The following is a 27,251-nucleotide window of genomic DNA, read 5'->3' on the forward strand; positions in this document are numbered from 1 at the left end:
TCCCCTTTTACATCAGTGTCCCCCTTGTTCACACGAGAAGCCACCATCATATCAGAGTCCCCCCTATAACAACAGACGTTCCCCCATTACATCAGCACCCCCCCCATTCTCATCAGAGTCCCCTCTTACACATTAGAGTCCCCCTTTTCACACTGGAAGCCCCTGTTTCACATCAGAAGCCCCCTTTACATCAGAGCATCCCCATTCCATCAGAGTCCCCCCATTTCACATCAGAGACCCCCCCCTTTCACATCAAAAGCCCCCCATTATATTAGAGTCCCCTTTTGCACATCGAATCCCCCTCTTTCACATCAGACCTACCCGTTCCATCAGAGTCCCCCCTTTAACATCAGATGCCACCCCCCCATCACATTAGAAGCCGCCCTTTAACATGAAATGCTCCCCACCACATCAGAAGCCCCCATCACTTTAGAGCATCAACATTCCATCATGTCCCTCGAGTTCCTCTTTTCCACATTATCATCTTTACCATCAGAAGCCACCCCTTTCACATTAGAAGCACCCCATCATATCAGAGTCCCCCCTTTCACATCAGTAGCCCCCATAATATCAGAGACCCCCCTTTCACATCAGAAGCCCCCTATCATATCAGAGACCCCTCTTTCACATCAGAAGCCCCCCCATATCAGAGACCCCCAATTCACATCAGAAGCCCCCCATATTAGAGACCCCCCTTTCACATCAAAAGCCCCCCATATCAGAGACCCTCCTTTCACATCAAAAGCCCTCTATCATATCAGAGTCCCCTTTCACATCAGAAGCACCCCTTTCACATCAGAAGCCCCCATATCAGAGACCCCCCTTTCACATCAAAAGCCTCCCATCATATCAGATTCCCCTTTCAAATCAGAAGCCGCCTTCATATCAGAGACCCCCCTTTCACATCAGAAGCCCCCCATCATATCAGAGTCCCACTTTCACATCAAAAAGTCCCCCCTCCCATCATATCAAAGTCCCCTTTCACATCAGAGACCCCGCTTTCACTGCATGTGGTGTGAACTGGCCCTCATAGTTTATGTTCCCCTTTTCTTTTCTCCATAACAAATTCCCGATGACGGACCTCAGCCCTCCATCCAGTCACAGAAAACACAACGGAACATTTTTCTTTCAGTGAAATTTTATTTTTCTTTATTCGCTGAAGAGGTAACAAAATATAAAAAAAACACAAAACCAGCCGAGAGCCGGAAGAGGAATATAGAAAAACCAGAAGAGTAACCGGAGTGAGGTGCCGGTACAAAAAGATTCACCCAATCCCAATCTTTTCACAGGTGAGGTCTGACCACACAATACAAAACCAGAGAGAGTGTATGACATCAGAGAACGCCGCCCCTTCTCTTCTACGATAGGTCCGATTTCTACAATCATGGCGATATGTCGTATAGAAATACTGTGATGGCAGAACCATCGCTATTGAATCTTGGAGGGAATGATGCCGGCTACAAGTTTTATAGAAAAAGTCATTGGATGTAACTTTCTGTACAGACATGGTGGGTCCGTTTATAAAAATTGAGCTGTGTCAATGTCTCAAGCATTCACACAGCCATCAAATAATCACCGTAATTTGTGTAATATGACTACTTTCTGTGATTCTCAGCTCCAGCTAGGTATTTCAGGAAAATACCACATTATGGCCACTAGATGGCACTGATGATCTTCTATTCCTTTGATCATCAGCTCCACCTAGTGGCCATAAGGTGTCATTTTACTAAAATACCCCAATCAGGAATCCAATCATGCCACATTTAGGTATTTCAGGAAAACACTGCATTATGGCCACTAGATGGAGATAATGATCTACTATAACTATGATCATCCGCTCCACCTACTGGCCATAGAGAGTCATTTTATTGAAATACCCCAATCAGGAACAAAATTGTGCCACATATAGGTATTTTTTAGGAAAGTCCTGTATTATGGCCACTAGATGGAGCTGATGATCTACTATTCCTATTATCATCAGCTCCACCTAGTGGCCATAAGGTGTCATTTTACTGAAATACCCCACTCAGGAGCCCAATCGTGCCACATTTAGACATTTCAAGAAAGTCCTGTATTATGGCCACTAGATGGAGCTTATGATCCTCTATTCCTATGATCGTCAGCTCCACCTAGTGGCCATAATGAGTAATTCTACTGAAATACTCCAATCAGGAATCCAATCGTGCCACATATAGGTATTTCAAGAAAATCCTGCATTATGGCCACTAGATGGAGCTGATGATCTACTGTTCCTATTATCAGCAGCTCCACCTAGTGGCCACAATGAGTAATTCTACTGAAATACCCCAATCAGGAATCCAATCCTGCCACATATAGGTATTTCAAGAAAATCCTGCATTATGGCCACTAGATGGAGCTAATGATCTACTATTCCTATTATCAGCAGCTCCACCTAGTGGCCATAAGGTGTCCTTTTACTGAAATACACCAATCAGGAATCCTGTGGTGCCACATTTAGGTATTTCAGGAAAATCCTGCATTATGGCCACTAGATGGCACTGATGATCTTCTATTCCTATGATCGTCAGCTCCACTTAGTGGCCATAATGTGTCCTTTTACTGAAATACCCAAATCAGGAACAGAGTCGTGCCACATTTATGTATTTCCAGAAAATCCTGCATTATGGACACTAGATGGAGCTAAAGATCTACTATTCCTATGATCGTCCGCTCCACCTAGTGGCCATAAGGTGTCCTATGAGGCTGGGTTCACACCTATTAGAATTGGATGCAGGTTTCTTCGCACCCACTTCGCATAGCAGGAGAATGTGACCGGCTCTCTTTTGTTCACACATCTCCAGAGCGGCTGCGGAGCGCACTGCACAGTGCGACTGTGCGTCTTTAGCCCCTTTTCAGGGCGGAATTCAGGCAAAGATTCGGCCCTTATTCGTCCCTGAACCGGAGAATGGGGACGCACAGCGTTCCTGTGCGATCCACAGCCGGCTGCAGTGTGAACCGAGCCTTACTGAAATACCCAACTCAGGAATCCAATCGTGCCACATTTAGGTATTTCAGGAAAATACTGCATTATGGCCACTAGATGGAGATAATGATCTACTATTCCTATTATCAGCAGCTCCACCTAGTGGCCATAAGGTGTCCTTTTACTGAAATATCCCAATCAGGAACACAGTCGTGCCACATTTAGATATTTCAGGAAAATCCTGCATTATGGCCACTAGATGGAGCTAATGATCTACTATTTCTATGATCGTCAGCTCCACCTAGTGGCCAAAAGGTGTAATTTTACTGAAATACCCCAATCAGGAATTCAACCAGCAGGTCACATTATGGCTAATGATTTAATATGTTTAATTCATATGATTCTCATCTCCATCTAATGGCCATAATGCAGCATTTTTCTCATTGGGGTATTACAGGAAAATGCCACAATATGGCCACTAGATGGAGCTGGTAATTTTAGGATGTAAACATATTAGACAAATTACGGCAATTTCTTGGGATAGCTGTGCTAATGCTTGAGACATTGGCACAGAAATTTTTTTTAAAACAGACCCTCCTAGGATCTTCTCCAGCTGACGCATTTCACCCATGATATTGGGCTTAGAGATGGCTTAGGTGAAATGCAGCAGTGGAGGAAGTCCCAGGAGGGAACTCTATGTGTGTCCAGAACAATAAAGTTACATCTAATTTTTTAATGGCTGTTGCCATTTTTTAATTCTTAGATTGACAATTAAGGGTGTGGGATGAACCCCTGTCTGTTTTTGGCATCATCTTGCCCAGAGAGTTTCCCCCAATTTTATGGGCTTGTGAGAGGCGACCAGATTTCTTTATTGATATGCGTGTTATATACATTGTCCTTGGTCGGGATAAAATGTTTCTACAGGTTTTCTTCTTTTTAACTCTATGCTTTTAGAGGGCAGAATTTATTTAAAGGGTTAGTCCATCCAAACCTGCCATTTCAGCTGTGGGTAGGTCCTATCATTCTCAGAGATCGAAGCCGCTGCGTCGCTCCTTATGGAGTCTCCCTTCAGCTGCTGCACTCTCTATTGCTTTTGAAATAAAAGGAAAGTTTAGCAGGAAGAGCAAAAGTCCCTGATAATGGCTACAAGTGGGCGGATTTGGGAACACGGCTGCAGGTGGGCGGAGCTGGGAATGCGGCTGCAAGTGGGCGCCGCTGGGAACGCGGCTGCAGGTGGGTGGAGTTGGGAATGCGGCTGCAGGTGGGCGCCGCTGGGAACGCGCCTGCAGCTGGGCGGAGCTGGGAACGCGCCTGCAGCTGAGCGGAGCTGGGAACGCGCCTGCAGCTGGGCGGAGCTGGGAACGCGCCTGCAGCTGGGCGGAGCTGGGAACGCACCTGCAGGTGGGCGGGGTTGGGAACACGCCTGCAGGTGGGCGGGGTTGGGAACACGCCTGCAGGTGGGCGGGGTTGGGAACATGCCTGTAGATGGGTGGGGTTGGGAACATGGCTGCAGAGGCTGAGTTCCTGTGGCCTCGGCTACACAGGAAATGGTAATCTTTGGCTACTGAGAGATTTAACCAATTGTTGGCCGTCACCGCATTAGGGCGGAGCTACCCGGGAGATTAAAAGTAGCGTAAGCTTTCTACTTGCAGTTAACCGCCTTGAGTAGCAATTGAGCAAAAACCGAGTCTGCGCTTTTCAGCCATGTACTAACATAGGTGGAGATGTACAACGCTGGTTGTCCTAGCACTGTCCTGTTCTTTGGAAAAAAAAAATTCTGCATTTTTTGGCGACAAACTGCAATTAGCTCCACCTGGTGGACAATGACGTTCAAGGAAAACAGAAGGAGAACATAAGAAAGCAACATAAAGAAAAAAATCATGTATTGGAATAGGCTGTAAACAGTAAATTAAGATAAAAATCTCCTTTAACTTTTTTTTTTTCTTGGGTAAGTAAATCAAACCGTTCACATAAGGTGCAAATGTCTGCCATCGATTTTTGGCAATTTTTCATCCATTAACAGTCTAATAACCATAAAAATCTCTAAAAACGCCAAAAACAATATCCACCATCAACACAAAAAAAAAAAATTAATTTAGCATCACACCTGAAGGTCTAAAGTTTGAAAAATTGCAAATCTGGGAACATTTACAACATAAAATGTTTTTGGGGAATTAAAAAAAAATAAAAAATTAAAACACAGCAGACAGAGTTCGCAGACTGAGCCACTTGGGGGTCTCAGTCTGCTGTGTACCCAAAAAATGTGATTTTTCATGGACCTGCTCCTTTAATCTCCCATATCCCAGACATACACATTTATATATAGATATATGTATTATCAACGCAATGTACAAAGGAAAGGTTTCGCAGGCACTTCAGGAGTTAAATATCGAGGTCAGCAGTGAACCGGATACAAGTCGGCAAGCACAGAATTATGTACGGGGTGAGAAGCACTTGCTGAAAAAAAATGTAGCTTCTCTGTGCGGCCACAAGGGGGCGCCCTACACAACATGCATATATCGGAAAAAAGAATACTTTAAGAGTAAGGGTTTTTTTTTTTTCATAAACAGACAAAATACTGAAATGGAGAACCAGGAGATGGATCTAGCTTGGGTTAGACAGTGTTTTTTTTTTTTTTCAAACACAAATAGTTTTTTTCCTTTTAGCACCATTTTTTTTTTTTTTTGATGCCCAAATATATGATTTTTTGGGGAAATTACACTGTACATTTGTTTGTGGTGAAAGATTATAAGGATTATATAATGTTACAGATATTGATGATTAAATAAGTACATGTAGTCTGGTGCAAAAATTATACATAGACATATATATATATATATATATATATATATATATATATATATATATTTAAATATAATTTTAAAATATATATTTTTAAGCATATATATCTATAGATATATCTATAGATATATATATATCTATATATATCTATAGATATATCTATAGATATATATATCTATATATATAGATATATATATATTTTTTTTTAAATATATATCTATATATTAATATAGATCTATATTTTAAATAAATATATATATTTTTTTTAATTTTTTATATATATATAGATCTATCTATCTATATATATATATATATAAATATATATGTAGATAGATATATATATATAGATATATATATATATATAGATCTATCTATATATATATCTATATATATAGATATATATATATCTATATATATAGATATATATATATATATCTATATATATATATATATTTTCAGGGTTTTTTTTTTTTTTAAGGCTTCTAGACAGGTATCCTATCCTAATACAAACTTACAGTTCCAAGACATGGCATTTATACAGGTTTACATGTAAAAAAAACAAAAACAAGGCACATAACACAGAAGGGTCTTGGCATTAGACGTTTAAAAAAATTTCAAAAACATCACTTTAAATAGGAATAAAATCTAGCTTCTTCTTTACACAGAATTTATTCATGCAAAACAGTCACTGCTGTTAAATTCTTCATAAAATGCTCTCACTGGAACATAAAGCACTTCCGTGAGGTAGCCCTGGGTACAAGAAACAAAAAACAAACCATAAACATAAAAAAAAATTAAAAAAAAAAAAAGTTATCGAACTGCCAAAACCACACGACTTCCTGAACAATAACCACACTCGCTACCAATGGCGTCCACAGGAAACTGAGATATGTAGATGATGACTTCCTGTATCGAGGTGACACAACACACAGGTCACTGAAGAAAGCGTTGAGGTTGCTTTCTGTCAATAACCATCCTTCAGGAAATGTCGTCTGGCCTTCAACCAATATTTAGAGTTGTCCTTTAGATCCTTGCCCGAAAAATAAATAAGTATTGTGACTGCAATAGTCGCAAAACTACAACCCCTTGTAAAAAAAAAAAATGCTTTGAGGTGCCGTGACTAATTTTGTGTTTTTTGTTTTTTTTAAATAAAGGTGCAATACCAAAAAAAAAAAATAACTGTAAACATTTTCTATAAACAAAAATCCAAATTTACTTTAATAGACTGATGCTCGTTTGTGGTGTCCTGCAATCTATAATTTTTTTTTTAATTGGTGACCTAAAATCATTATGAAAAAAATAACTTTTTAAAACAGGTGCACTGCTTAAAGTTGCTAGCAACTGTTTTTTTTCTCTAAATGACTAATTTTGCATTTATTTTTAAAGGGACTTTGAAATGCAATGCTTAAAAATATACAACTGTTTAAATTTTCTTTAAAAAAAAAAAATTCAATTGTACTTAAAACAAATAGATTGTTTTTTAGGTCTATCATTTTTTTGACTTGTCAATCAAAGTATTTTAACGATGGCTCCAAAAAAAATAAAAAATAAATAAAATAAAATAAAATAAAAAATAAAAATAGTCCCATGGTATGAAAAACAAATACACTTTTTGGAAGAGTCATGGCTAAATTAGTTTTTTTTTTTTTTTTTTTTTTTTAATTTTTAAAATAAAGGTGCACTGCCTTAAAAAATATCACTACCAACTGTTATTTTTTTTCTAAGTTAAAAATGATGCATTTATTTTTAAAGGGACTTTGAAATAAAGATACAATGCTTAAAAATGTTTAAATTTTCTTAAAAAAAAAAAATCCAATTGTACTTGAAAGAAACAGATTGGAACCATGGAGCCATTAGCTATTGTTAACATACTTTTAGATTGACATGTCAAAAATGTGATAGACATAAAAAGTCTATCAAATTTTTGCCTTGACGACCTAAAAGTATTTTAACAAAGTCTAATAGTTCCATGGTATGAAAAACAAAAATAAGACTTCTGGAGGTGCCGAGGCTAATTTTGTATTTTTTTTAAAAGAATTTGTTGAAATAAAAGGTGCACCGGTTAAAATTTCACAACCAACAGTTCCATTTAAAAAAAAAAAAAAAACTAATTTGCCATTTATTTGTAAAGGGACTTTTTGAAATAAATGTGCAGTGCTTAAAAAAAAAAAAAAACGTACAACCGTTTAAATTTTCTTACAAAAAAAAAAAAAACCAAATGTACTTAAGACAAGCAGTTTTTTTTAGGTCTATCAATTTTTTGACTTTCTGATCTAAAACATTTTTTTTTTGCAAAAGGCCTGTGGTAGGAAAATAAAATCCCAATGGTAGGAAAAAAAAAATAAAAAATAATGCATATAGTGCACAGCTGATTATAAAATATACCTCATGGTAATAAGTCACATTGTTGGCTACCTTTAGAATTTTTCAAGACCAGAAGGCTTTGCCAAATTTGAACCCTGTTGACGGTCAAAGCCTACAAGAGGATTGTAGAGTGCAAAGGAAAAAAAAAGGCGTATGGCTCAGAATAGAATTATAGGCCACGAAATGATATTGGCGCAATGCCACGTCAAAGTCGTTGTCGGGATTCCTCAATGAACTCACAAATAGCAAATTTAAAGCAGAACTCCAGGCATTTAAGTAACCCTTCCCCCTCCCCCAGCACCCGCCCCTACCCCTGGACCATGTACTCTCCTTATTTCCTACATTTCTGAATACTTTATTTAAAGGAATGTAATGTAGCGGTCACGGGACCACTCAAGTATCATTCTTCTCCTTTCTGTGATATGGTGATGGGCGGGGAGCAACGGCGATGCGGGGACTGCATGGGAGTGGCCGGTGTGCTGTTTGGACCAATAGTGAAGACTAATGGCTACAACATTACGTCCCCCTTGAAAACCAAATCATACTGGAGTTCTGCTTTAATACTCAAGCTTTGGCTGTTTGTTGGTTTGGTGTTACGTTGATGCTTTGTGGCCCTTTGAGGGCCTCCCGTAAACCCGGTGACTTTGTTAGACACATAGGAAGGTTTGCACATAAATTCATAATGCAGTGTGATATGTGATATGCGGCACAGTGATTTTTTTTTTTGGTGACCACCATACACAAGAGCAGCTGTGACGGAGTTCAACTCCATAAATATCTCCAAAAAAAACGTTGTAGAGTGTTTGGTTTCAGCACTTTCAGCGTTACGTCATCAGACATAGAATTAAAGTCTAGTTCGTGGCCTTGTATACGGCGTCAAAGTGACGAGTGTTCTTAGAAGGAAGGTTAGCCGCTGCTACATGGCCGCGGAGAGCTGGGCTTTCCCTTCCGTGGCGACGACCTCCTTGGCCACCTCGGCACAGTTGTCCTTCTCGCAGAGCTTCTCCTTCAGCTTGCACAACTCGTATTCGTGAAGGATCTTCTGCGTCAGGTACTTCTCACGCTTGATTCTGGCCTTCACTTCGGACGGGACGTCGGGGATCAGCCAAGCCACGAAGAACTTGACCACGAACACCACGTGCTGCAAGCAGGACATAAATTTGGTTACTCGAACATAAAATATAACAAAAGCCAAAATGTTCTGTATAAAAAAAGGAAGCTTTAGAATCTGTATCAGGTTTTTACTGCTGTCTGTGTCCCCACTGGAGCCACCAAGCCCTCTTCGCTTGTTTTGGTGACCACTTTCACTTGGACTGCAAGTGATGGAGATCCAAAGTTTGAGTTGTCACCAAAACAGGTATGAAAACCTTTGTGTTTGGAAGACAGGGATTGAAGGGTAATCAATGAAACACTGGCAGCAACAAAAAAAAAAAAAAGACAAAAAAGGTTTTACCCTTTCTCTTGTTTCCAGAACTAAATCTTAAAAAAAAAAAAAATAGACCTTTCCCTTTTCCTCTATTCAAAACTAAATCTAGAAAAAAAAGACAAGGGTTTACCCTATCCCTTCTCCTCTATCCAGAACTAAATCAAGAAAAAAAAATTAAAAAAATAAATAAAAAATAGACGAGTTTTTAACTTTTCTCTTCTCCTCTATCGAAAACTAAATCTAAAAAAAAAAAAAAAAGACAAGGGTTTTACCCTTTCCCTTCTCTATCCAGAACTAAAAAAATATATATATAATAATAATAATAATAACAATAGAGGAGGATTTTAACCTTTCTCCTCTATCCAAAACAAAATCTAAAAAAAACCCCAAAACAAATAAAACAAAAACAGTTTTAGATACATAGTAATTTAACCACTTTGGCTCTCATACCCATCTATTTTAAAATTTCCACTATGGGCCTGTTTATTTGAAATAAGTTTTACCATTACTTATTGTAAGATAACAAAATAATACACCTTTCTTTTGGAGAGGGGGGGGGGGGGGATGGGGGCTGCAAACTAAGATTTCTTTTGCCAATGTTGTCTTGAAAAAAAAAAATGTAATCTATACACAAAATAATAAATACAATAAAAAACTGAATTGAAAATAATAATAAAAATGTAAATAGGAAAAAGTTTTTTTTTTTTACCAGTGGTAGTTAAAAAAAAAAGTTATACAGCAGATAAAAAGTTAACATTTTATTCTGTAATTAGTCTGATTAAAATAGCTGTTTCTAGGGCAAATCGTGGTGCAGTAATTTGAAAATAGAAAATGGTGGGGGTTTTTTCTTTGTTTATTTATATTTTAACACTTTATGTGACACCTAAAAAAATAACAAACCTAATGAAAAACAAATCAATGTTAAAAGTAAAAAACAGAAACAAAGAAAAGAAAGAAAGAAAAAGAATCAGAAAAAATAGCCAAGGGCAGAAGATGAGGAATAAGTCAACTAGCGCTAACTGGGTTTTAGAATGGTTAATAAGGCATTAAATTAAAATATATTTTATTTTATTTTTACTTGCAAGTTTTCTGTCACTGAATGTCATATGCAGATAGAAGATCACACCCTTGATCTGCATATGACTAAAATAGTAAATGCAATTAAATACATTGTTACATTGTATTTACGCTGTAATGACTTGCAGATTGTCTGCATTGTACACAGGAGTGGATACATTTTGGCAGCGGATCCTCCAGTGTAATATAAAACAATACCCGGCTGTCATTTTGACAGCCAGTAATAGCAGCAGCAGGGGGGAAGCTGGAAGTAAGAGATCCATCTTAGAAACGTTGACATTTTTTTTAGGATGTATCTCTTACATTCAAAACCTTTAAGTGGAAAAAGATTATATTTTTTTCTTTCATTTCTATTTCCACAATCCATTTTATTTTATAAATTTCTGAGATTACGCCCCCTCTCCTTTTTGGATTTGTTTTCTTGAAGAAAGCCAAGTTTACTCTGCCTGGTTTGCCCGAGACGGGCAGAGTGAATCTTTCCTCCAATGCTCTGAAGACGGTGGTATGGTTGCCGCATCGCTCTTACCTCCATAATGATGATGAAGGCCATTTTAGCGGCCAGGACGTGCCAGTACTGCATGGTGTGCAGGTACTTCCTCTCATGTTCCGGAGGATAGCGGTAATCTCGGTATCTGGTCAACAAAAAAAGAAACAAAGAAACTTTACTTGGATTTGGAGGTCTACCAAGGCTTCTCTACTGATAGAAACTCCATTCTAAACGAAAACTTTCCTATATTTTCTAAAGACAGTGAGGCCTTGATCTATGTAAAGCCGATAGAACATTTGGTTTCTGAAGCTGGAAGGGACAAACTGCAAAGTGAAACAAGTTTCAGAGGGGCACACAAGAGGACGGGTTTTCCAACAAAGTAGCAAGTAAAGTAACAGCAGATATGGTGTGGTGTCTACCCCTAGGCTGGAACTTTAACTTCATTTATTAAAGAACATTGAATAGATTGCTAAAATTAGTTGGAATGGGTATTTTGGAACAAGGTGGATTTCTGGTCCTATAGTGAAACGCGTTAGTCATAACAGCTAGAAGAGTACTAGTGAAGAACGGGCATTTTTAGGAATCTGAATCTCCACCCATGCTCTATAGAGGTGGCTCTAAAGGTTCACAGAGGGCCTCCCAATTTGGCCAACGCTTTAAAGCGTGTCAGGACTCGTCAGGGTAAGACCGCACTATATCAAGATACCTCTCAACTCAACCTAAGTTAAGAAGGACGGGGGACCTTAACGCGGCTGTGCTCAGGCAGAGTTAGGAGCCCCGTCTCACTGAAGTGGGCCTCGCGGTGGCCGAACAGCTGGTCAAGTGAATTGTGACATCACAGTGCTTGGTGCCTTTTCAGCAAATTTGAAAGGATCTGCAAGGAGGGGGCACGGGGGGAGAGGAGGACCAAAGCCTGCAGGCATCAACAGGTTAGTGTGTGACACAGTCAGTCATTCTATTGGAGGTCAAGAAATAACACTTTGCTACAATGTAAAGTAGTGAGTGTACAGCTTGTATAACAGTGTAAATTTGCTGTCCCCTCAAAATAACTCAACACACAGCCATTAATGTCTAAACCGCTGGCAACAAAAGTGAGTACACCCCTAAGTGAAAATGTCCAAATTGGGCCCAACTAGCCATTTTCCCTCCCCGGTGTTATGTGACTCATTAGTGTTACAAGGTCTCAGGTGTGAATGGGGAGCAGGTGTGTTAAATTTGGTGTTATCACTCTCACTCTCTCATACTGGTCACTGGAAGTTCAACATGGCACCTCATGGCAAAGAACTCTCTGAGGATCTGGAAATAAGAATTGTTTCTCTACATAAAGATGGCCTAGGCTATAAGAAGATTGCCAAGACCCTGAAACTGAGCTGCAGCACGGTGGCCAAGACCATACAGCGGTATAACAGGACAGGTTCCACTCAGAACAGGCCTCGCCATGGTCCACCAAAGAAGTTGAGGTCACGTGCTCAGCGTCATATCCAGAGGTTGAATTGGGAAATAGACGTATGAGTGCTGCCAGCATTGCTGCAGAGGTTGTAGGGGTGGGGGGGTCAGCCTGTCAGTGCTCAGACCATACGCCGCACACTGCATCACATTGGTCTGCATGGCTGTCATCCCAGAAGGAAGCCTCTTCTAAAGATGATGCACAAGAAAGCCAGCAAACAGTTTGCTGAAGACAAGCAGACTAAGGACATGGATTACTGGAACCATGTCCTATGGTCTGATGAGACCAAGATAAACTTATTTGGTTCAGATGGTGACAAGCGTGTGTGGGGGCAACCAGGTGAGGAGGACAAAGACAAGTGTGTCTTGTCTACAGTCAAGCATGGTGGTGTCATGGTCTTGGGCTGCATGAGTGCTGCCGGCACTGGGGAGCTACAGTTCATTGAGGGGCGACATTGCAGCGGACAAATCTGACACCTGACACTTTTTTAGGGACCGGTGACACCAATACAGTAATCAGTGCTAAAAAATGCACTGTCACTGTACTAATGACACTGGAAGGGAAGGGGTTAAGATCAGGAGCGATCAAAGGGTTCACTGTGTTCCTAGGGAGTGTTTGCCAACTGTGTGGGAGATGGTTTAACTAGGGGAAGACTGAGATCAGTGTTTCTGCTTAGCAAGAACACAAGATCTCCATCTTCCCCTCAGATAGAACAGCAATCTGCCTTGTTTACATAGGCAGTTCTGTCTGCCTCGAGAACGATTGGCGGGTCCCAGCGGACATCGGATTCACCCAAGACCCACTGATTGGCTCCCACTGTGTCCAATCACAGCGGGTCACCAGTGGTGCACGTGCACGCACACCAGGCCCAAAGAAATAAATCAAGTACAGGTACGTGATTTTGCATTTAAGGGCCGCCTGTCGCAGTATATGTATGCGGAGCGGTCCTTAAGTATTTAAAGTATAACTAAAGGCAAAACTTTGCGTTTAGTTTTGGATGGAGTGGAGGGGGATTAGAACCCCTGTCAGGTTTTTATTGCTGTGTGTGCCCCCCGTTATCAAGATTCACCCTCTCTATTTGTCATGTCACAGTTATCACCGAATCCCAATTATTGGGTTGTCTCCAGAGAAGTAATAGAGGGGAAATCTTCCAATGGGGGACACCAATTCTGATGACAACCAGGGATTTCCTTCGTTTGGAGGGACTTCCTGTTGTGGCCGAGGGACAGGAAGTGAAGGGAAATCTCTACAATGGCACACAGAAAACATCTCTCAGCTCTATGATGAATTGTAGTCCTATATTCAGAACAGAAAAAGAATCGGAGTGACGAACGATCGATCTTCTCACCTGCACTGGGTGACGTTCATCAGGTTTTCCAGCGGCATGCTTTTCTCATTGAAGTCGGAAACGTTGAAGATGGAGAGGCTGCTGTTGATGTAGCCGGACATGGGGACCCTCTCGTTTTCGGAATAGGCGTAAAAGTAGACTAGACGCGGGATCATGTCGGAGGTGAAAGCCACGATAAAAGCCTAAAGGGAAAAAAACATAAAAAAATATGAGTTTAAAAAAGGGGGCATCGATGTAAACCCCGACTGGGTGACGTTTCTGGGTCTATTCATAAAACGCGCTGCATGAATGTCAGAAACACTGGTGCAAACTGAACAAAAATCCACCACATGTTTTCTATCAGATTAATTCCCGAAGCTCCATCTAGTGGCCAAAATGCTGTACATTTCCTCATTGAGGTATTCAGGTTCAGATAATTATATATTTGAAGCTGTAGCAGCTATTTTGAGCCGGTGTCTTGTCGAATACAGTCCCCTATCATATAGTGTCCGCCCTGTACTGCGCAGGCGCAGTACGGAGGACAAACGAGACGCCGAAAGTCTCCGAAGTTTAACAGCTGATCATCAGCTGTACACGGCGCCTGCGCTTTTATTCTCACCCTATGTCCAGGTTCATTCCCCACTATCCAAGTGGACATAGAGTTAGAATAAATAGATGCCAAGCGCAGCGAGACCGTGCCCGAAGCGCGGCGAGCGAAGCGAGCCTGCGAGGGGCCCTCTTACACAGCCATCGCTAAGAAGTGCCCAAGCGCCGTGTACAGCTGATGGTCAGCTGATCAACATCGGACACTTTCGGCATCTCCTTCTGCTCCGTACTGCGCAAGCGCTGCGCCTGCGCAGTACGGGGCGGACACTATCCGATAGGAGGACAGTTCTAGTCAGAACACCGGCGTGCATTTCATGTCTGAATGTCCTCAGTCCCCTCCCCTCCTGATCTGTACTCTCATTGGTCCACCTCTCACAGTTATTTGCTTTCTTCTGCCATCAATCATTTTTTTTCTCTATGCCCTGTGTAGTTTGTGTCAGTCACTGCTATTCCCCAAGCATTATATGCTAACATCTCCAGGAACCTGGGAGCTGTGGATTTTAGCTGTGCAATCTGCTGATTAGTTACTAAATTATTGCAGATTTTAGCTGTGCAATCTGCTGCTTAGTTGCTAAATTACTGCAGATTTTAGCTGTGCAATCTGTTGATCATTTTGCTAAATTACTGCAGATTTAAGCTGTGTAATCTGCTGATCAGTTGCTAAATTACTGCAGGTTTTAGCTGTGCAATCTACTGATCTGTTACTAAATTACTGCAGATTTTAGCTGTGCAATCTGCTAATCAGTTGCTAAATGACAGCAGATTTTAGCTGAGCAATCTGTTGATCATTTGCTAAATTACTTCAGATTTTAGCTGTGCAATCTGCTAATCAGTTGCTAAATTACAGCAGATTTTAGCTGGGAAATCTGCTGATCACTTGCTTAATTATTGCAGATTTTAGCTGTGCAATCTGCTGATTGGTTGATAAATAACTGCAAATTTTAGCTGTGCAATCTGCCGATCAGTTGCTAAATTACGGCAGATTTTAGCTGTGCAATCTACTGATCAGTTGCTAAATTGCTGCAGGTTTTAGCTGTGCAATCTGCGGATCAGTTGCTAAATTGCTGCAGATTTTAACTGTGCAATCTGCTGATCAGTTGCTAAATTACACTCTGCTAGTGTGGAGGTGGGGAAGGGGAGGAGCATATTATTTTCTCAATGGGAAATGTAGCCTTTTTCGTGGTTACTTTTTTAGGATTCTCATTTTCCAAGCAAGGGTGAGGAGAGACAGGTCCTCTTACTCACATTGGTCACCACAGACAGAACGGCCATGGAGTTGAGGATATCCTGCCACACTCCGATGCTGTGAGCCTTCGCCGCAAACGGTCGTCTGAACTGCGTGGTGAGCTTCCAGGCATCAACGCGGATCTCCAGGATGTTGTTGAGAAGGGCGAGAAGAGGGGCCAACGGGAAGGAGGCCACGAAGAGGGTGATGAACCCAAACTGAATGACTAGAAGGAAATAAGAAGGTCGGGTAAAAACCCTACAAAATATTTATGGAAAAGCTCCGACTTCTATAGAAGAAGTGACCATCACCACCATTTATAAAGGGGACAGGTCCTCTGTATTGGCTGCCATTCTAAGCTAAAGGAGGCACAACACCAACGTCCCCCCAATCTTCAAGGGAAAGACAAACAGTGTTGGGACTTTTTAGGTCTCTCAAAGAAAAGACATGACATAGACAAGTACTAAACGTTAACCCTTTAGTCACATTCAACCCCGACCAAAAAATGGCCTCCATTTTTTGGTCTCCTCTAAACCTTTTGAACCTCCAACTGTGAGTCTCATGCTAGAAGGCCAATTGTAAAAGAGAATTGAGAGAGAGTTGTACGAGGAGCTGAATCCAAGCGGTTTTATTTAAACTTCAGTGTGACCTGGCATATGAACGAAGTCTAGGGGGCAAATTAGAAAAAAAAAAAAAGAAAAAGATGTCTGAGTGAAGAGCCCTACACCAGTGGTAGAGAGTCCAAAATAAATTCTTAGAAAAATACTGAAAACCACAAACCAACACGTTTTGGGTCTCCTTCATCAGGGTCACAAGCATCTCTGTAAGCTGGAAAAATGAATTGGAATGACGCCAGACTCAATGGAGTTCTGTGATACAAAGATAAGTCTATATGTATCCGGAATAAGGCCGGTTGGGTTTCGCAGCCTTTCCTACCATTAGTGTGGCCTTCGTTCTCCTCTAAATCTTTTGAACCTCCAACTGTGAGTCTCGGGCTACAAGGCCAAAGAGTATTTTACCACCAGGTCCATAGTTAATTTACACAATACCAATGAGATTTCTTACTTTGCCTTTTATTTTAGAACACCCCTCTCCTGAAGAAGCATTTAAGCGAAACACGTTGAGACTAAGAATCTGTACACAGAGCACCACAGCGTCATTTTTAGATCACTGCTCTATATTGGCTGCCATTCTAGACTTGAATTGTTCCCTCAATTTCAAAGGGAAGACATAGTTACATAGTAGGTGAGGTTGGAAAAAGACACAAGTCCATCAAGTCCAACCTATGTGTGTGATTATGTGTCAGTATTACATTGTATATCCCTGTATGTTGTGGTCATTCAGGTGCTTATCTAATAGTTTCTTGAAGCTATCAATGCTCCCCGCTGAGACCACCGCCTGTGGAAGGGAATTCCACATCCTTGCCGCTCTTACAGTAAAGAACCCTCTACGTAGTTTAAGATTAAACCTCTTTTCTTCTAATTTTAATGAGTGGCCACGAGTCTTGGTAAACTCTCTTCTGCGAAAAAGTTTTATCCCTATTGTGGGGTCACCAGTACAGTATTTGTAAATTGAAATCATATCCCCTCTCAAGCGTCTCTTCTCCAGAGAGAATAAGTTCAGTGCTCACAACCTTTCCTCATAACTAATATTCTCCAGACCCTTTATTAGCTTTGTTGCCCTTCTTTGTACTCGCTCCATTTCCAGTACATCCTTCCTGAGGACTGGTGCCCAGAACTGGACCGCATACTCTAGGTGCGGCCGGACCAGAGTCTTGTAGAGCGGGAGAATTATCGTTTTATCTCTGGAGTTGATCCCCCTTTTAATGCATGCCAATATTCTGTTTGCTTTGTTAGCAGCAGCTTGGCATTGCCTGCCATTGCTGAGCCTATCATCTACTAGGACCCCCAGGTCCTTTTCCATCCTAGATTCCCCCAGAGAAAAGACAAATAGTGTTGGGACTTTTTAGTTGGAAGATCTCTCATAAAATATCATGACACAAACAAGTATTAAAAATTCTTTAGTCACACTTAGCCCTCAACCAAAAAATGGCCTTCATGACTTGAAGAGCTAAAATCCAATGAATAAAACGGGCGGCGGCTGGCCAAAAGAGAGGGAGATTAGCAGGTTGGGTTTTGCAGCCCCTCCTATTATTGGTGTGGCCTTCATTCTCCTCTAAATCTTTTGAACCTCCAACTGTAGGTCTCGTGCTACAAGGCCAAAGAGTCTTGTGCTACAAGGTCAAGGGTCTCCTGGGACTATGATGATTACAGTGGTGCGCTGTGGATGGATTCTTAGTCTCAATGCGTTTCGCTTAAATGCTTCTTCAGGAGAGATGTGTTCTAAAATAAAAGGCAAAAAAGACAAAATAGGATATCTCATCAAGCCAATCTGACCAACACTGGACAGCAAGTGTGTTATACATTAGCAACACAGAACTTCCTAAAATCAAAGGCAACAATAATGTTCACACTGATCATATAAGTGATAGCACTCGGTCAAACTGGTGCTCATATATAGGTAATAAATTTACCACAGATATGCTGTGTCCTGGTATACTTAGGCATTTATAACCCCTGGAAACCACAAAAAACGTAATCAAATATATTCATGCTGGGTGCAAAACACGCTTGCTGTTCAATTTTGGTCTAATTGTCTTGATGAGATGTCCTACTTTGACGTTTTTATTTTAAAAACACCCCTCTCCTGAAGAAGCCTTTAGGCGAAACACGTTGAGACTAAGAATCTGTCCACAGTGCTACACCGATCATCCTAGCTTTGTCCCAGGAGACCCTTGGCCTTGTAGCACAAGAGTCACAGTTGGAGGTTCAAAACATTTAGAAGAGAATGAAGGCCACATCAGTTGTGGGAGGGGCTGCAAAACCCAACCTGCTAATCCCCCCCCACTTTTTGGTAGCCCCCGGCCCCTTTCATTCATTGAAATTCAGCTCTATCACTCAGGGAGGCCATATTTTTTGGTTTGGGTTAAGGATTGACTTTTAGTACTTGTTTGTGTCATGACATTTCTTTGAGAGACCTTCCACCTAAAAAGTCTCAACACTATTTGTCTTTCCCCTAAAAATTGGGGGAGTCTTGGTATTGTGTAAATTAAATAGGCATGTGGTGATGAAACATTCTTTTACCCTTGGCTTTGTAGGACGAGATTCACAGTTTAAGGAGGTTCAAATGTTTTAGACGAGAACGAAGGGAACACCAATGATAGGAGAGGCTGCAAAACCCAGCCGGCCTTACTACAGATACATATAGACCAGCCTTTCTCAACCAGGGTTCCACTGAACTCTAGGGTTTCTCCAGAAAGGAGCAATTATGGATAAGTAACCACTGACATCAATGGTCTTTTTAGCTATCTGTAAGAAAAGAGTCTTCCAACTGACCACAAATGTAAGGACCATTCTTCTCAGTGATCATCACGCTAATGTACCATGAGCTGTAGATATACTAATTATTAGCTGGGGTTCCCTAGGACAGGAAAGATATTTCAAGGGTTCCCTCATTTTAAAAAGTTTGAGAAAGGCTTAAAAAGACTATCTTTGTATCACGAAACTCCATTCAATCTGGAATCATTCCAATTCATTTCCCCATCTTACAGAGATTCTTGGTGCCCAGATGAAGGAGACCTGAAAACGTGTTGACTTGTGGTCTTCAATAAAATAAACAGGTGGTTTAGAAGAACTTATTTTGGACTCTCTACCACTGGTGTGGGGCTCTTCTCTCGGAAATCCTTATGTTTGTAATTTGTCCCCTAGACTTCTATATCATTCCCCTTCATTCATATCCCACGTCACACTGCAAGATTAAATTCATCTCTTGGATTCAGCCCCCCCCCCCCCCCCCCCAACACCACCAATACAATATTCTCTTGGTTACAATTGACGGTTTGATTCCTCACAACAACCACCAATATAAGGGGCTACAGATGTATACAACTGAAAAGTTTGAAAATATATTTTTTAATTTCAAGTCAATTGAAATTTCGAAATTCGAATTTTGGAAGACCGCTATATTTGCTCTATTCTTTTCTATTCTTATATTTTATTCTGTTATTTTCTGTTCTATTCTATTTTAATATTTTCTATTCTATTTTATTATTTTCTATTCTATTTTATTATATTCCTTTATTTTCTATTTTATTCTATTCCATCCTTTTCTATTCAGTTATATTCTATTCCTTTATTTTCTATTTTTTTTTCTATTCTTTTCTATTCTATTAAGCATCATCTTATTTGACTTTTATACCTTACTGTATTTATTGCAATAAGTTTCCATTTTGAATTCAAATTCAAAATCATTTTCAAATTCGAATTTGAAATAATTTTCTAATTCAAAAAATGTGTTTAGTTAAAATTTGTTACTATCATTTTCTTTTCCAGAAATTCAGATACATCCGAATCTCCGAATAACAAAAATTTTGTCCGAATTTCGAATTCATAACGAAATGAATCGAACATAAGGAGCATTCTTCCTAGTGACCATCACCTCAATGTACTGTGAACTGTAGATACAGTAATTATTAACAGGAGATCTGAAAGTCATTTCAAGAGTTCCTCTCTCGTAAAAAAAAAAAAAAAACTTCAGAAAGGGCGGTCTAACCGCTTGACATAGTGTAGACAAGTATCTATCTCACCCATTTCCAGGTACTCATAGAAAAGTCCCAAGTTTCCAAAGATCTGCATGTCATAGTCCTGCTCCCAGCGGCTGTACAGGTTCTCTGGGCTGTTCCTGGCTCTCCGGCGCCCCCACCAGTTCAAAATCCACCTGTAACATAGGAAAGGGTCACAGACCACCAATGATACGCAAAAATAAATAAATAAATTATGGGGTTTTGACAAACAAGATAATTAATTCTGACTTCCAGCCTTCCCTTCAGTCTTTCAACTGAAATTACTTCCTCCGATTTCACTGCACACTGAGTTTCCCACCATGTGTATCCAACAGAAGATAATTGAAAAGTTACATTATATGTGTAACAGTTTTTCTGGTTAATGGTGGTCTACAAACAGTGGTTCTCAAACCTGTCCTCAAGTACCCCCGACAAGCCATGTTTTGGGAATTTCTCTTACATCAAATAGCTGTCCAAAATACCAAGCTATTGACTCTGATTTAAAGCACCTGTGCAAGATGAAGGAAAACCTGCAAACATGGCCTGTTGGGGGTATTTGAGGACAGGGTTGAGAACCACTGGTCTACAAAATATATCAGCTGCCCATATATTATTAGCAGGATTCCCTGAAACATGCAAGTTATTTCAATGGTTCCTCCATGTTTAAAAGGTTGAGTCACCCCAGGGCAGGAGTAGGCAACCTCGGCCCTCCAGCTGTGGTGAAACTACAAATCCTATCATGCCTCTGCCTCTCGGAGTCATGCTTGTGATGGTCAGGGTCTTGCAATGTCTCATGGGACTTGTAGTTTCAAAACAGCTGGAGGGCAGAGGTTGCCTACCCCTGCCTTAGGGGGTCTCCAAATCTTTGTAATATGCTTTTTAAGGAAGACAGGATTCAAGTTTATTAAAATATTTTAACAAAATCAATGAAAAAAATTATTTCTACTCACGGAACAAAAGCTTCTTGGATGTTCCCCCAGATCTGCTTTCCAGCCATGACGATGGTGAGCTGTGTGGTGAGCTCTATAAGACAACCGGCCGGGTCACACTGAAGGGGTCAAGAATAAAAAAACGAAGTCAATACATTGTAGTGTGTGAACTGGGAGTAGGACAGATTTTTAAAGTCGCTCGTCTAGAGCCGATACCAACACAAGGCCAAGAACATCCTCTAAGAGGACAGGACTCACCTCCTCATTCCTCCACTGGTTGAACATGTAGGTGTAGTCTCCCGGGAAGCCCACAAATTTGCCCTTGAAGAACGCCACGTAGAAACAAGATGAATAGTAATTGACGAACTGGAAGAGGAACATTTTCATGGTGAGGCGGTTCTCATATTCCAGATGCGTCCTGGGGATTTCTGCCGGGAAATTAAGCACATTTTAGGTGGTGATGGTAATGGTCTAGGAGAAGACAAGTCTACGTACGGCCACAAAACCCATGAACATTGTTCAGTCTCAACTTATACATTCGTTTGTAGAGCATCTCCTACAGCAAAGATTTACCAAGACTCCAAAAGCTTTCTTAAAGCAGAGTTCCACCCAGAAATGGAACTTCCGCTGATCCGGTTCCTCCCCTCCTCCGGTGTCACATTTGGCACCTTTCAGGGGGGAGGGGGGAGCAGATACCTGTCTAATCCAGGTATTTGCTCCCACTTCTGGCAAAAGACCGCCACAGTATTTGCAGCGATCTACGCCATGTCCGGCCCCTCCTCCGTCCCCCCTCTGCTGTCTTCTGGGAGACACACAGGTCCCAGAAGACAGCAGGGACCAGTCAGAACACGCAGCGCGGCTCGCACATGCGCAGTAGGGAACTGAAGATGCCGGCGCCTCTACCCTGAGCTGAGGGACAGATCGGCTTCGGGTGAGGACATTGCAGGCTCCCTGGACAAGTGTCCTAATATTAAAAGTCAGCAGCTGCAGTATTTGTACCTGCTGACTTTTAATTTTTTTTTTTTTCAGGCAGAACTCCGCTTTAACAACTTGACCTCCGGATGATTTTCCCCCTTCAAGACCAGAAATTTTTTTTTTTTTTTTGCTATTCAGCACTGCGCTACTTTAACTTGTAATTGCAACACTGTACCCAAATAAAATTTATATCATTTTTTTTTTCTTTACACAATAAGAGCTTTCTTTTGGTGGTATTTAATCACCACTTGTTTTTTTTTTTTTTTGCTATATAAACAAAAAAATACCATAATAAAAAAAAACAAAAACAAAAAAAAACACACTTTTCTTATGTCACATACACACGAGCAGAATTTCAGCCCGCAAAAGACGGATGAGATTTTTTCGTCGGAAAATGCGACTGAGTACGCTCCATCGGACTTATGCTGGCCAAATTCCAGCCAGCAAAAAATTGAGGGCATGTTCCTAATTTTTAGGTCGGAAAAAGTTCCCATCTGAAAATGCAATATTCTGTGGCAATTCCAATGCGTAAAATTCCTACGCATGCTCAGAAACAATTCGACGCATGCTCAGAAGCATTGAACTTCATTTTCTCGGCTCATCGTAGTGTTGTACGTTACCGCGTTCTTGACAGTCGTAAGTTCAGCGAAATTTTGCGTGACTGTGTGTATGCAAGGCAAACTTGAGCGGAATCCCATCGGAAAAGCCATCATATCTTTTTCCAACGAGAAGTCCGATCGTGTGTACGCGGCATTAGTTTCTGTCAGTGGTGACCCATCCATACAGGGCGCCACCCCACTAATCCATTGGATTTTTTTTTTTTTTGAAGCACATGATTAGAGTCTAAGGCTCTAATTGGTTTCAAAAAAGGGTGGGCTCTGGGCGCAGAGCACTGTACCCTGAGCCCACCCAGTTGTGTGACAATAGCAAATTACTATCTGCTAATGTGTTCCTGTTTTTTCTCCTGGCCAATTAGGAAGTGGGTTCTGAAACCCGATTGCCTAGATGTCCTAAGACCCCATTGGCCGGGAGTCCGAAGACTTGATTGGCCGGGAGGAGAAGCAGCCATTGCTGGGACATGGAGGAGACGGAGAGGGGAAGCTGCAGCCATGACCTGAAGAGAGCAAGTGCTGATTGATCTACGAGCGAGGTGGTGGGGTGGTGGGCTGAAGTGACCGAGGGGGGGGGGGGGGGGGGGTCTCAGGTTTGTTTGGAGCACCAGCCACCACTGGTTTCTGTTTTCTTTTTTTTCATAAATTTGGGCCAAAATGTATTCTGCTACATTTCTTTGGTCAAAATAACCCAAATCAGTATATAATATTTAGTCTGTAGGAAAGTTATAGAGTCCACAAACTATGGGATATATATCTGAAAAGCGATCAATCCTGATGTACCGATGGCCAATCTCATTTTTTGAGGCTCTAAAATGCCAGGACGGTACAAATACCCCCCAAATGACCAATTTTTGCAAAGTCCAAGGTATTTAGTAAGAGGCATCGAGTTTTTTTAAGTTGTAATCGTTTGTCATAATTTTTTGGAAAAAAGGAGAAATTAAGTAGATACATGTTTTACATACTGTCACCAGTACAGCATCATCATATAATGCGTATAACTGTTTGCAGGCTTTCTTGTGCATCATCTTTAGAAGAGGCTTCCTTCTGGGACGACTGCCATGCAGACCAATTTGATGCAGTGTGCGGCGTATGGTCTGAGCACTGACAGGCTGACCCCCCACCCCTTCAACCTCTGCAGCAATGCTGGCAGCACTCATACGTCTATTTCCCAAAGACAACCTCTGGATATGACGCTGATCACGTGACCTCAACTTCTTTGGTGGACCATGGCGAGGCCTGTTCTGAGTGGAACCTGTCCTGTTATACCGCTGTATGGTCTTGGCACCCCCAGCTGAAGCTCAGTTTCAGGGTCTTGGCAATCTTCTTACAGCCTAGGCCATCTTTATGTAGAACAACTATTCTTTTTTTCAGATCCTCAGAGAGTTCTTTGCCATGAGGTGCCATGTTGAACTTCCAGTGACCAGTATGAGAGAGTGAGAGCGATAACACTAAATTTAACACACCTGCTCCCCTTTCACACCTGAGACCTTGTAACTCTAACGAGTCACATGACACCGGGGAGGGAAAATGGCTAATTGGGCCCAATTTGGACATTTTCACTTAGGGGGTGTACTCACTTTTGTTGCCAGTGGTTTAGACATTAATGGCTGTGTGTTGAGTTATTTTGAGGGGACAGAAAATTTACACTGTTATACAAGCTGTGCACTCACTACTTTATATTGTAGCAAAGTGTCATTTCTTCAGTGTTGTCACATGAAAAGGTAGAATAAAATATTTACAAAAATGTGAGGGGTGTACTCACTTTTTCTGAGATATTGTATATAAACCCAAAGTGTACAAAAAGTACAATATGAGCCTCTGCTGACAGAGTATGTGCTCTCACATTTAAAACAAATGAAAGGAATGTTGGTGCCCTTTATTTGTTTATATAGTTTATTTTGTTTAGTTTAGTTTTGTTTATATAGTTTTAACCATTTTTGCTATATAGTTCGGACCTTACACAGCGTGTCCCAAAAGCCTCCATACATAGGAAAAATTAACAAACATATTATATTTTATATAAAATTTTTAGTTACTGGTGCGCATGCGCGAGGGACTCCAAGATGGCCGCGTAAGCCGGGAGCTCCTCACTACACCAGCCAGCCAGCCGCCCTAGCGCCATATTGGAAGCTGCTGCCAGCCCGCACACAGCAATTTCGGCAAGGGGAACACAGCGGTTCCCCACCCATGCCATCCACAGCAGTCAAGAAGGACCTGGGACCCCGTTTTGAGGCTGAGAAACATCAGGCCGAATCCAAGATGGCGGCCGCGCCTCAGACACAGGCAGCATCAGGGGGATACAAGAACCCAGGCAAGTGATCGCTCCTGCTACTCTCTCTTACCCTTCCACTGCAATCTCCTATGCTCATCCCACCTCATCCCCCTCAGGCCACAACTCGGCTTTCCTAAATGAGAGCCCCCTGGCAGCCCCCTTGTTATCTCCTATGGGGCACTCTCCTCTTTCTCAGCATAATATTGAATGCATGGGAAGCACAGGCACAGATATGCCCCAGAATGCGGGAGACCTCTTCCTCAAACTATCTGACTTACTGGAAAGGGGCTTAGCTAATACAGCTCAAAAAATAACAAATGACATCCGATCAGACTTCCAGAATCTGGGAACCAGAATTGAAGCGATTGAACAAAAACTGGACTACACAGTCTCCAGAACCAATCAAAATTCTGATCACTTACAGATCGTGCAGGATCAGTTGGATGTAGCCTTAAGTAGGATCGACAATTTGGAAAACAGATCGAGAAGGGAGAACTTCAGGGTCAGAGGCATCCCAGAATCGTGCACGGATGTACCCGCAGCAATACAAGAATTAATTAAATCCCTTATCCCTGATATATCTAAACACTACCTGGAATTAGACAGAGCCCACAGATCTCTGGGTCCCCCCAGAAAAGATGGGTTCCCCAGGGACATCGTGGTGAAGCCGCATCACTACGGAGTGAAAGAGAGCATCATGAAGCTCTCCCGCCAGCAACCACACATATCATTCCAAGGACACGAAATTCAAATATTTGCCGACATATCGCCCACGACGATCCAAAAACGTAGAGCCCTTAAACCTCTACTTCTAGTCCTGACACAAAAAGAAATAAAATACTGGTGGGCTTTCCCCTTTGCTTTAAAATTCACCTACAAAGGCAAGACACACTCATTCACCACTCTACCTGAAGGAGAGCGGATTCTCCTGTCTCTGAAGTTTATTTCCCAAGAATTGGAGATGGACACATCAAACATGCAACCCGGATCTTATAAGAGACAGACACCAACCAGCCCAGTTTCCCCTTTATGGAAAACCACAAAGAGTAGACGAACGAGAGAACCGATGCCTGAATGATCTGGTTGCGCCCGGACAATACCCGGACACATTACTCAGGAAACTTTCCAAGTCATCATCCACCCTAAAAGACCATCTTGATCTACTTAGGATCAGGATGCACGATCTCTGAACTCATCAGGGACACTGGACTTCCACGTCCATATGGATTTTCACAGGTTTCGACACAGCTGACCGATTAGGTCACTCCACACCTAGAATAAGATTCGTTGTGTCTTGCGATCACTACCAATGGGGCATCTGTGCCTTCTCAAGCGACTCGCTAACAATTGGATCCCACCCCTTCCCACAGAGGACGCCTAGATTTACCACAATCAACATTGCAACGTACACTGAAGAACAAGTTATTGGGACTTCCCACCTGCGGGTCTGCCTTTTCACCGGCTGGTGTTCTGGTGGTCCAGGGAACGGACACGACGACTCACGAGCCTATTAGGAATGGACAGCTCCTACTGGGGTATTTTTCAGCCCCCACAACTACCCCCCCTATTGAACTCATCCCTGTCCCTCATCCACCTCCCCTCCCTTTTTCTCCACCCTCCCACCCCCCATGCCCTTAACATATCCCCCCAAGCCTTTTTGGCCTTCAGCAGGACTTTATTTTTGTCTTATTTTTTATTAAGCCGGCTGGCTTTGTTACAATTGAACTGAAATGCTTTTCTGTTGACATGGTTGTCCTTAATAGATTTCGTTAATTTCATTTTTTAGGATTACCAATTGGGTTGGCTCTGACTGGGGTAGCAGTCATGCGCCTCCATCCATCTATCGACAATGGAACCTCCATGGTCGGGAGATGGACTGATGACCTCTTCGGAGGGCTATTATTGTTTATGGTTGGGTGGCATGGAGGGGATCTTTACACCCCCTCGATGCCACCGGTTCCTTTTGGGACTAATCTCTCGAAAACACTTGCATTTACTCTCGTTCTCTTTCTTTTCCTCTTCTGTCCTATTTTCTAACCCTTTCTTTTGCTTGTGCCAGTCCACAGGATGCTTGAACAGCCCACTATCCTCCAGGCTCCAGGTCCTACCTCGCGATCCGAATAACTACGCTCCAC

At 41.6% G+C, this 27,251-nt stretch overlaps 1 protein-coding gene across 6 annotated transcripts in view; it reads right to left on the reverse strand.

Moving 5' to 3' along the window:
• Window positions 1–1,120: 1,120 nt before the first annotated feature.
• The window catches only part of ANO5 (anoctamin 5), a 131,864-nt gene continuing 105,733 nt past the window's right edge, over window positions 1,121–27,251 (reverse strand). For all 6 annotated transcript variants that reach the window (XM_073604027.1, XM_073604026.1, XM_073604023.1 and 3 more), the window contains 7 exons: window positions 21,514–21,683; window positions 21,277–21,374; window positions 20,351–20,481; window positions 15,726–15,931; window positions 13,896–14,077; window positions 11,140–11,245; window positions 1,121–9,251 (listed from right to left, as the gene is read on the reverse strand). In XM_073604027.1, coding sequence (XP_073460128.1) covers window positions 9,027–9,251; window positions 11,140–11,245; window positions 13,896–14,077; window positions 15,726–15,931; window positions 20,351–20,481; window positions 21,277–21,374; window positions 21,514–21,683 — 1,118 coding nt within the window. In that variant the 3' untranslated portion in view covers window positions 1,121–9,026. The remainder of the gene's footprint in view (window positions 9,252–11,139; window positions 11,246–13,895; window positions 14,078–15,725; window positions 15,932–20,350; window positions 20,482–21,276; window positions 21,375–21,513; window positions 21,684–27,251) is intronic.

This window comes from Aquarana catesbeiana, linkage group LG11 (assembly GCF_042186555.1).
Source record: "Aquarana catesbeiana isolate 2022-GZ linkage group LG11, ASM4218655v1, whole genome shotgun sequence".
Taxonomy (NCBI): domain Eukaryota; kingdom Metazoa; phylum Chordata; class Amphibia; order Anura; family Ranidae; genus Aquarana; species Aquarana catesbeiana.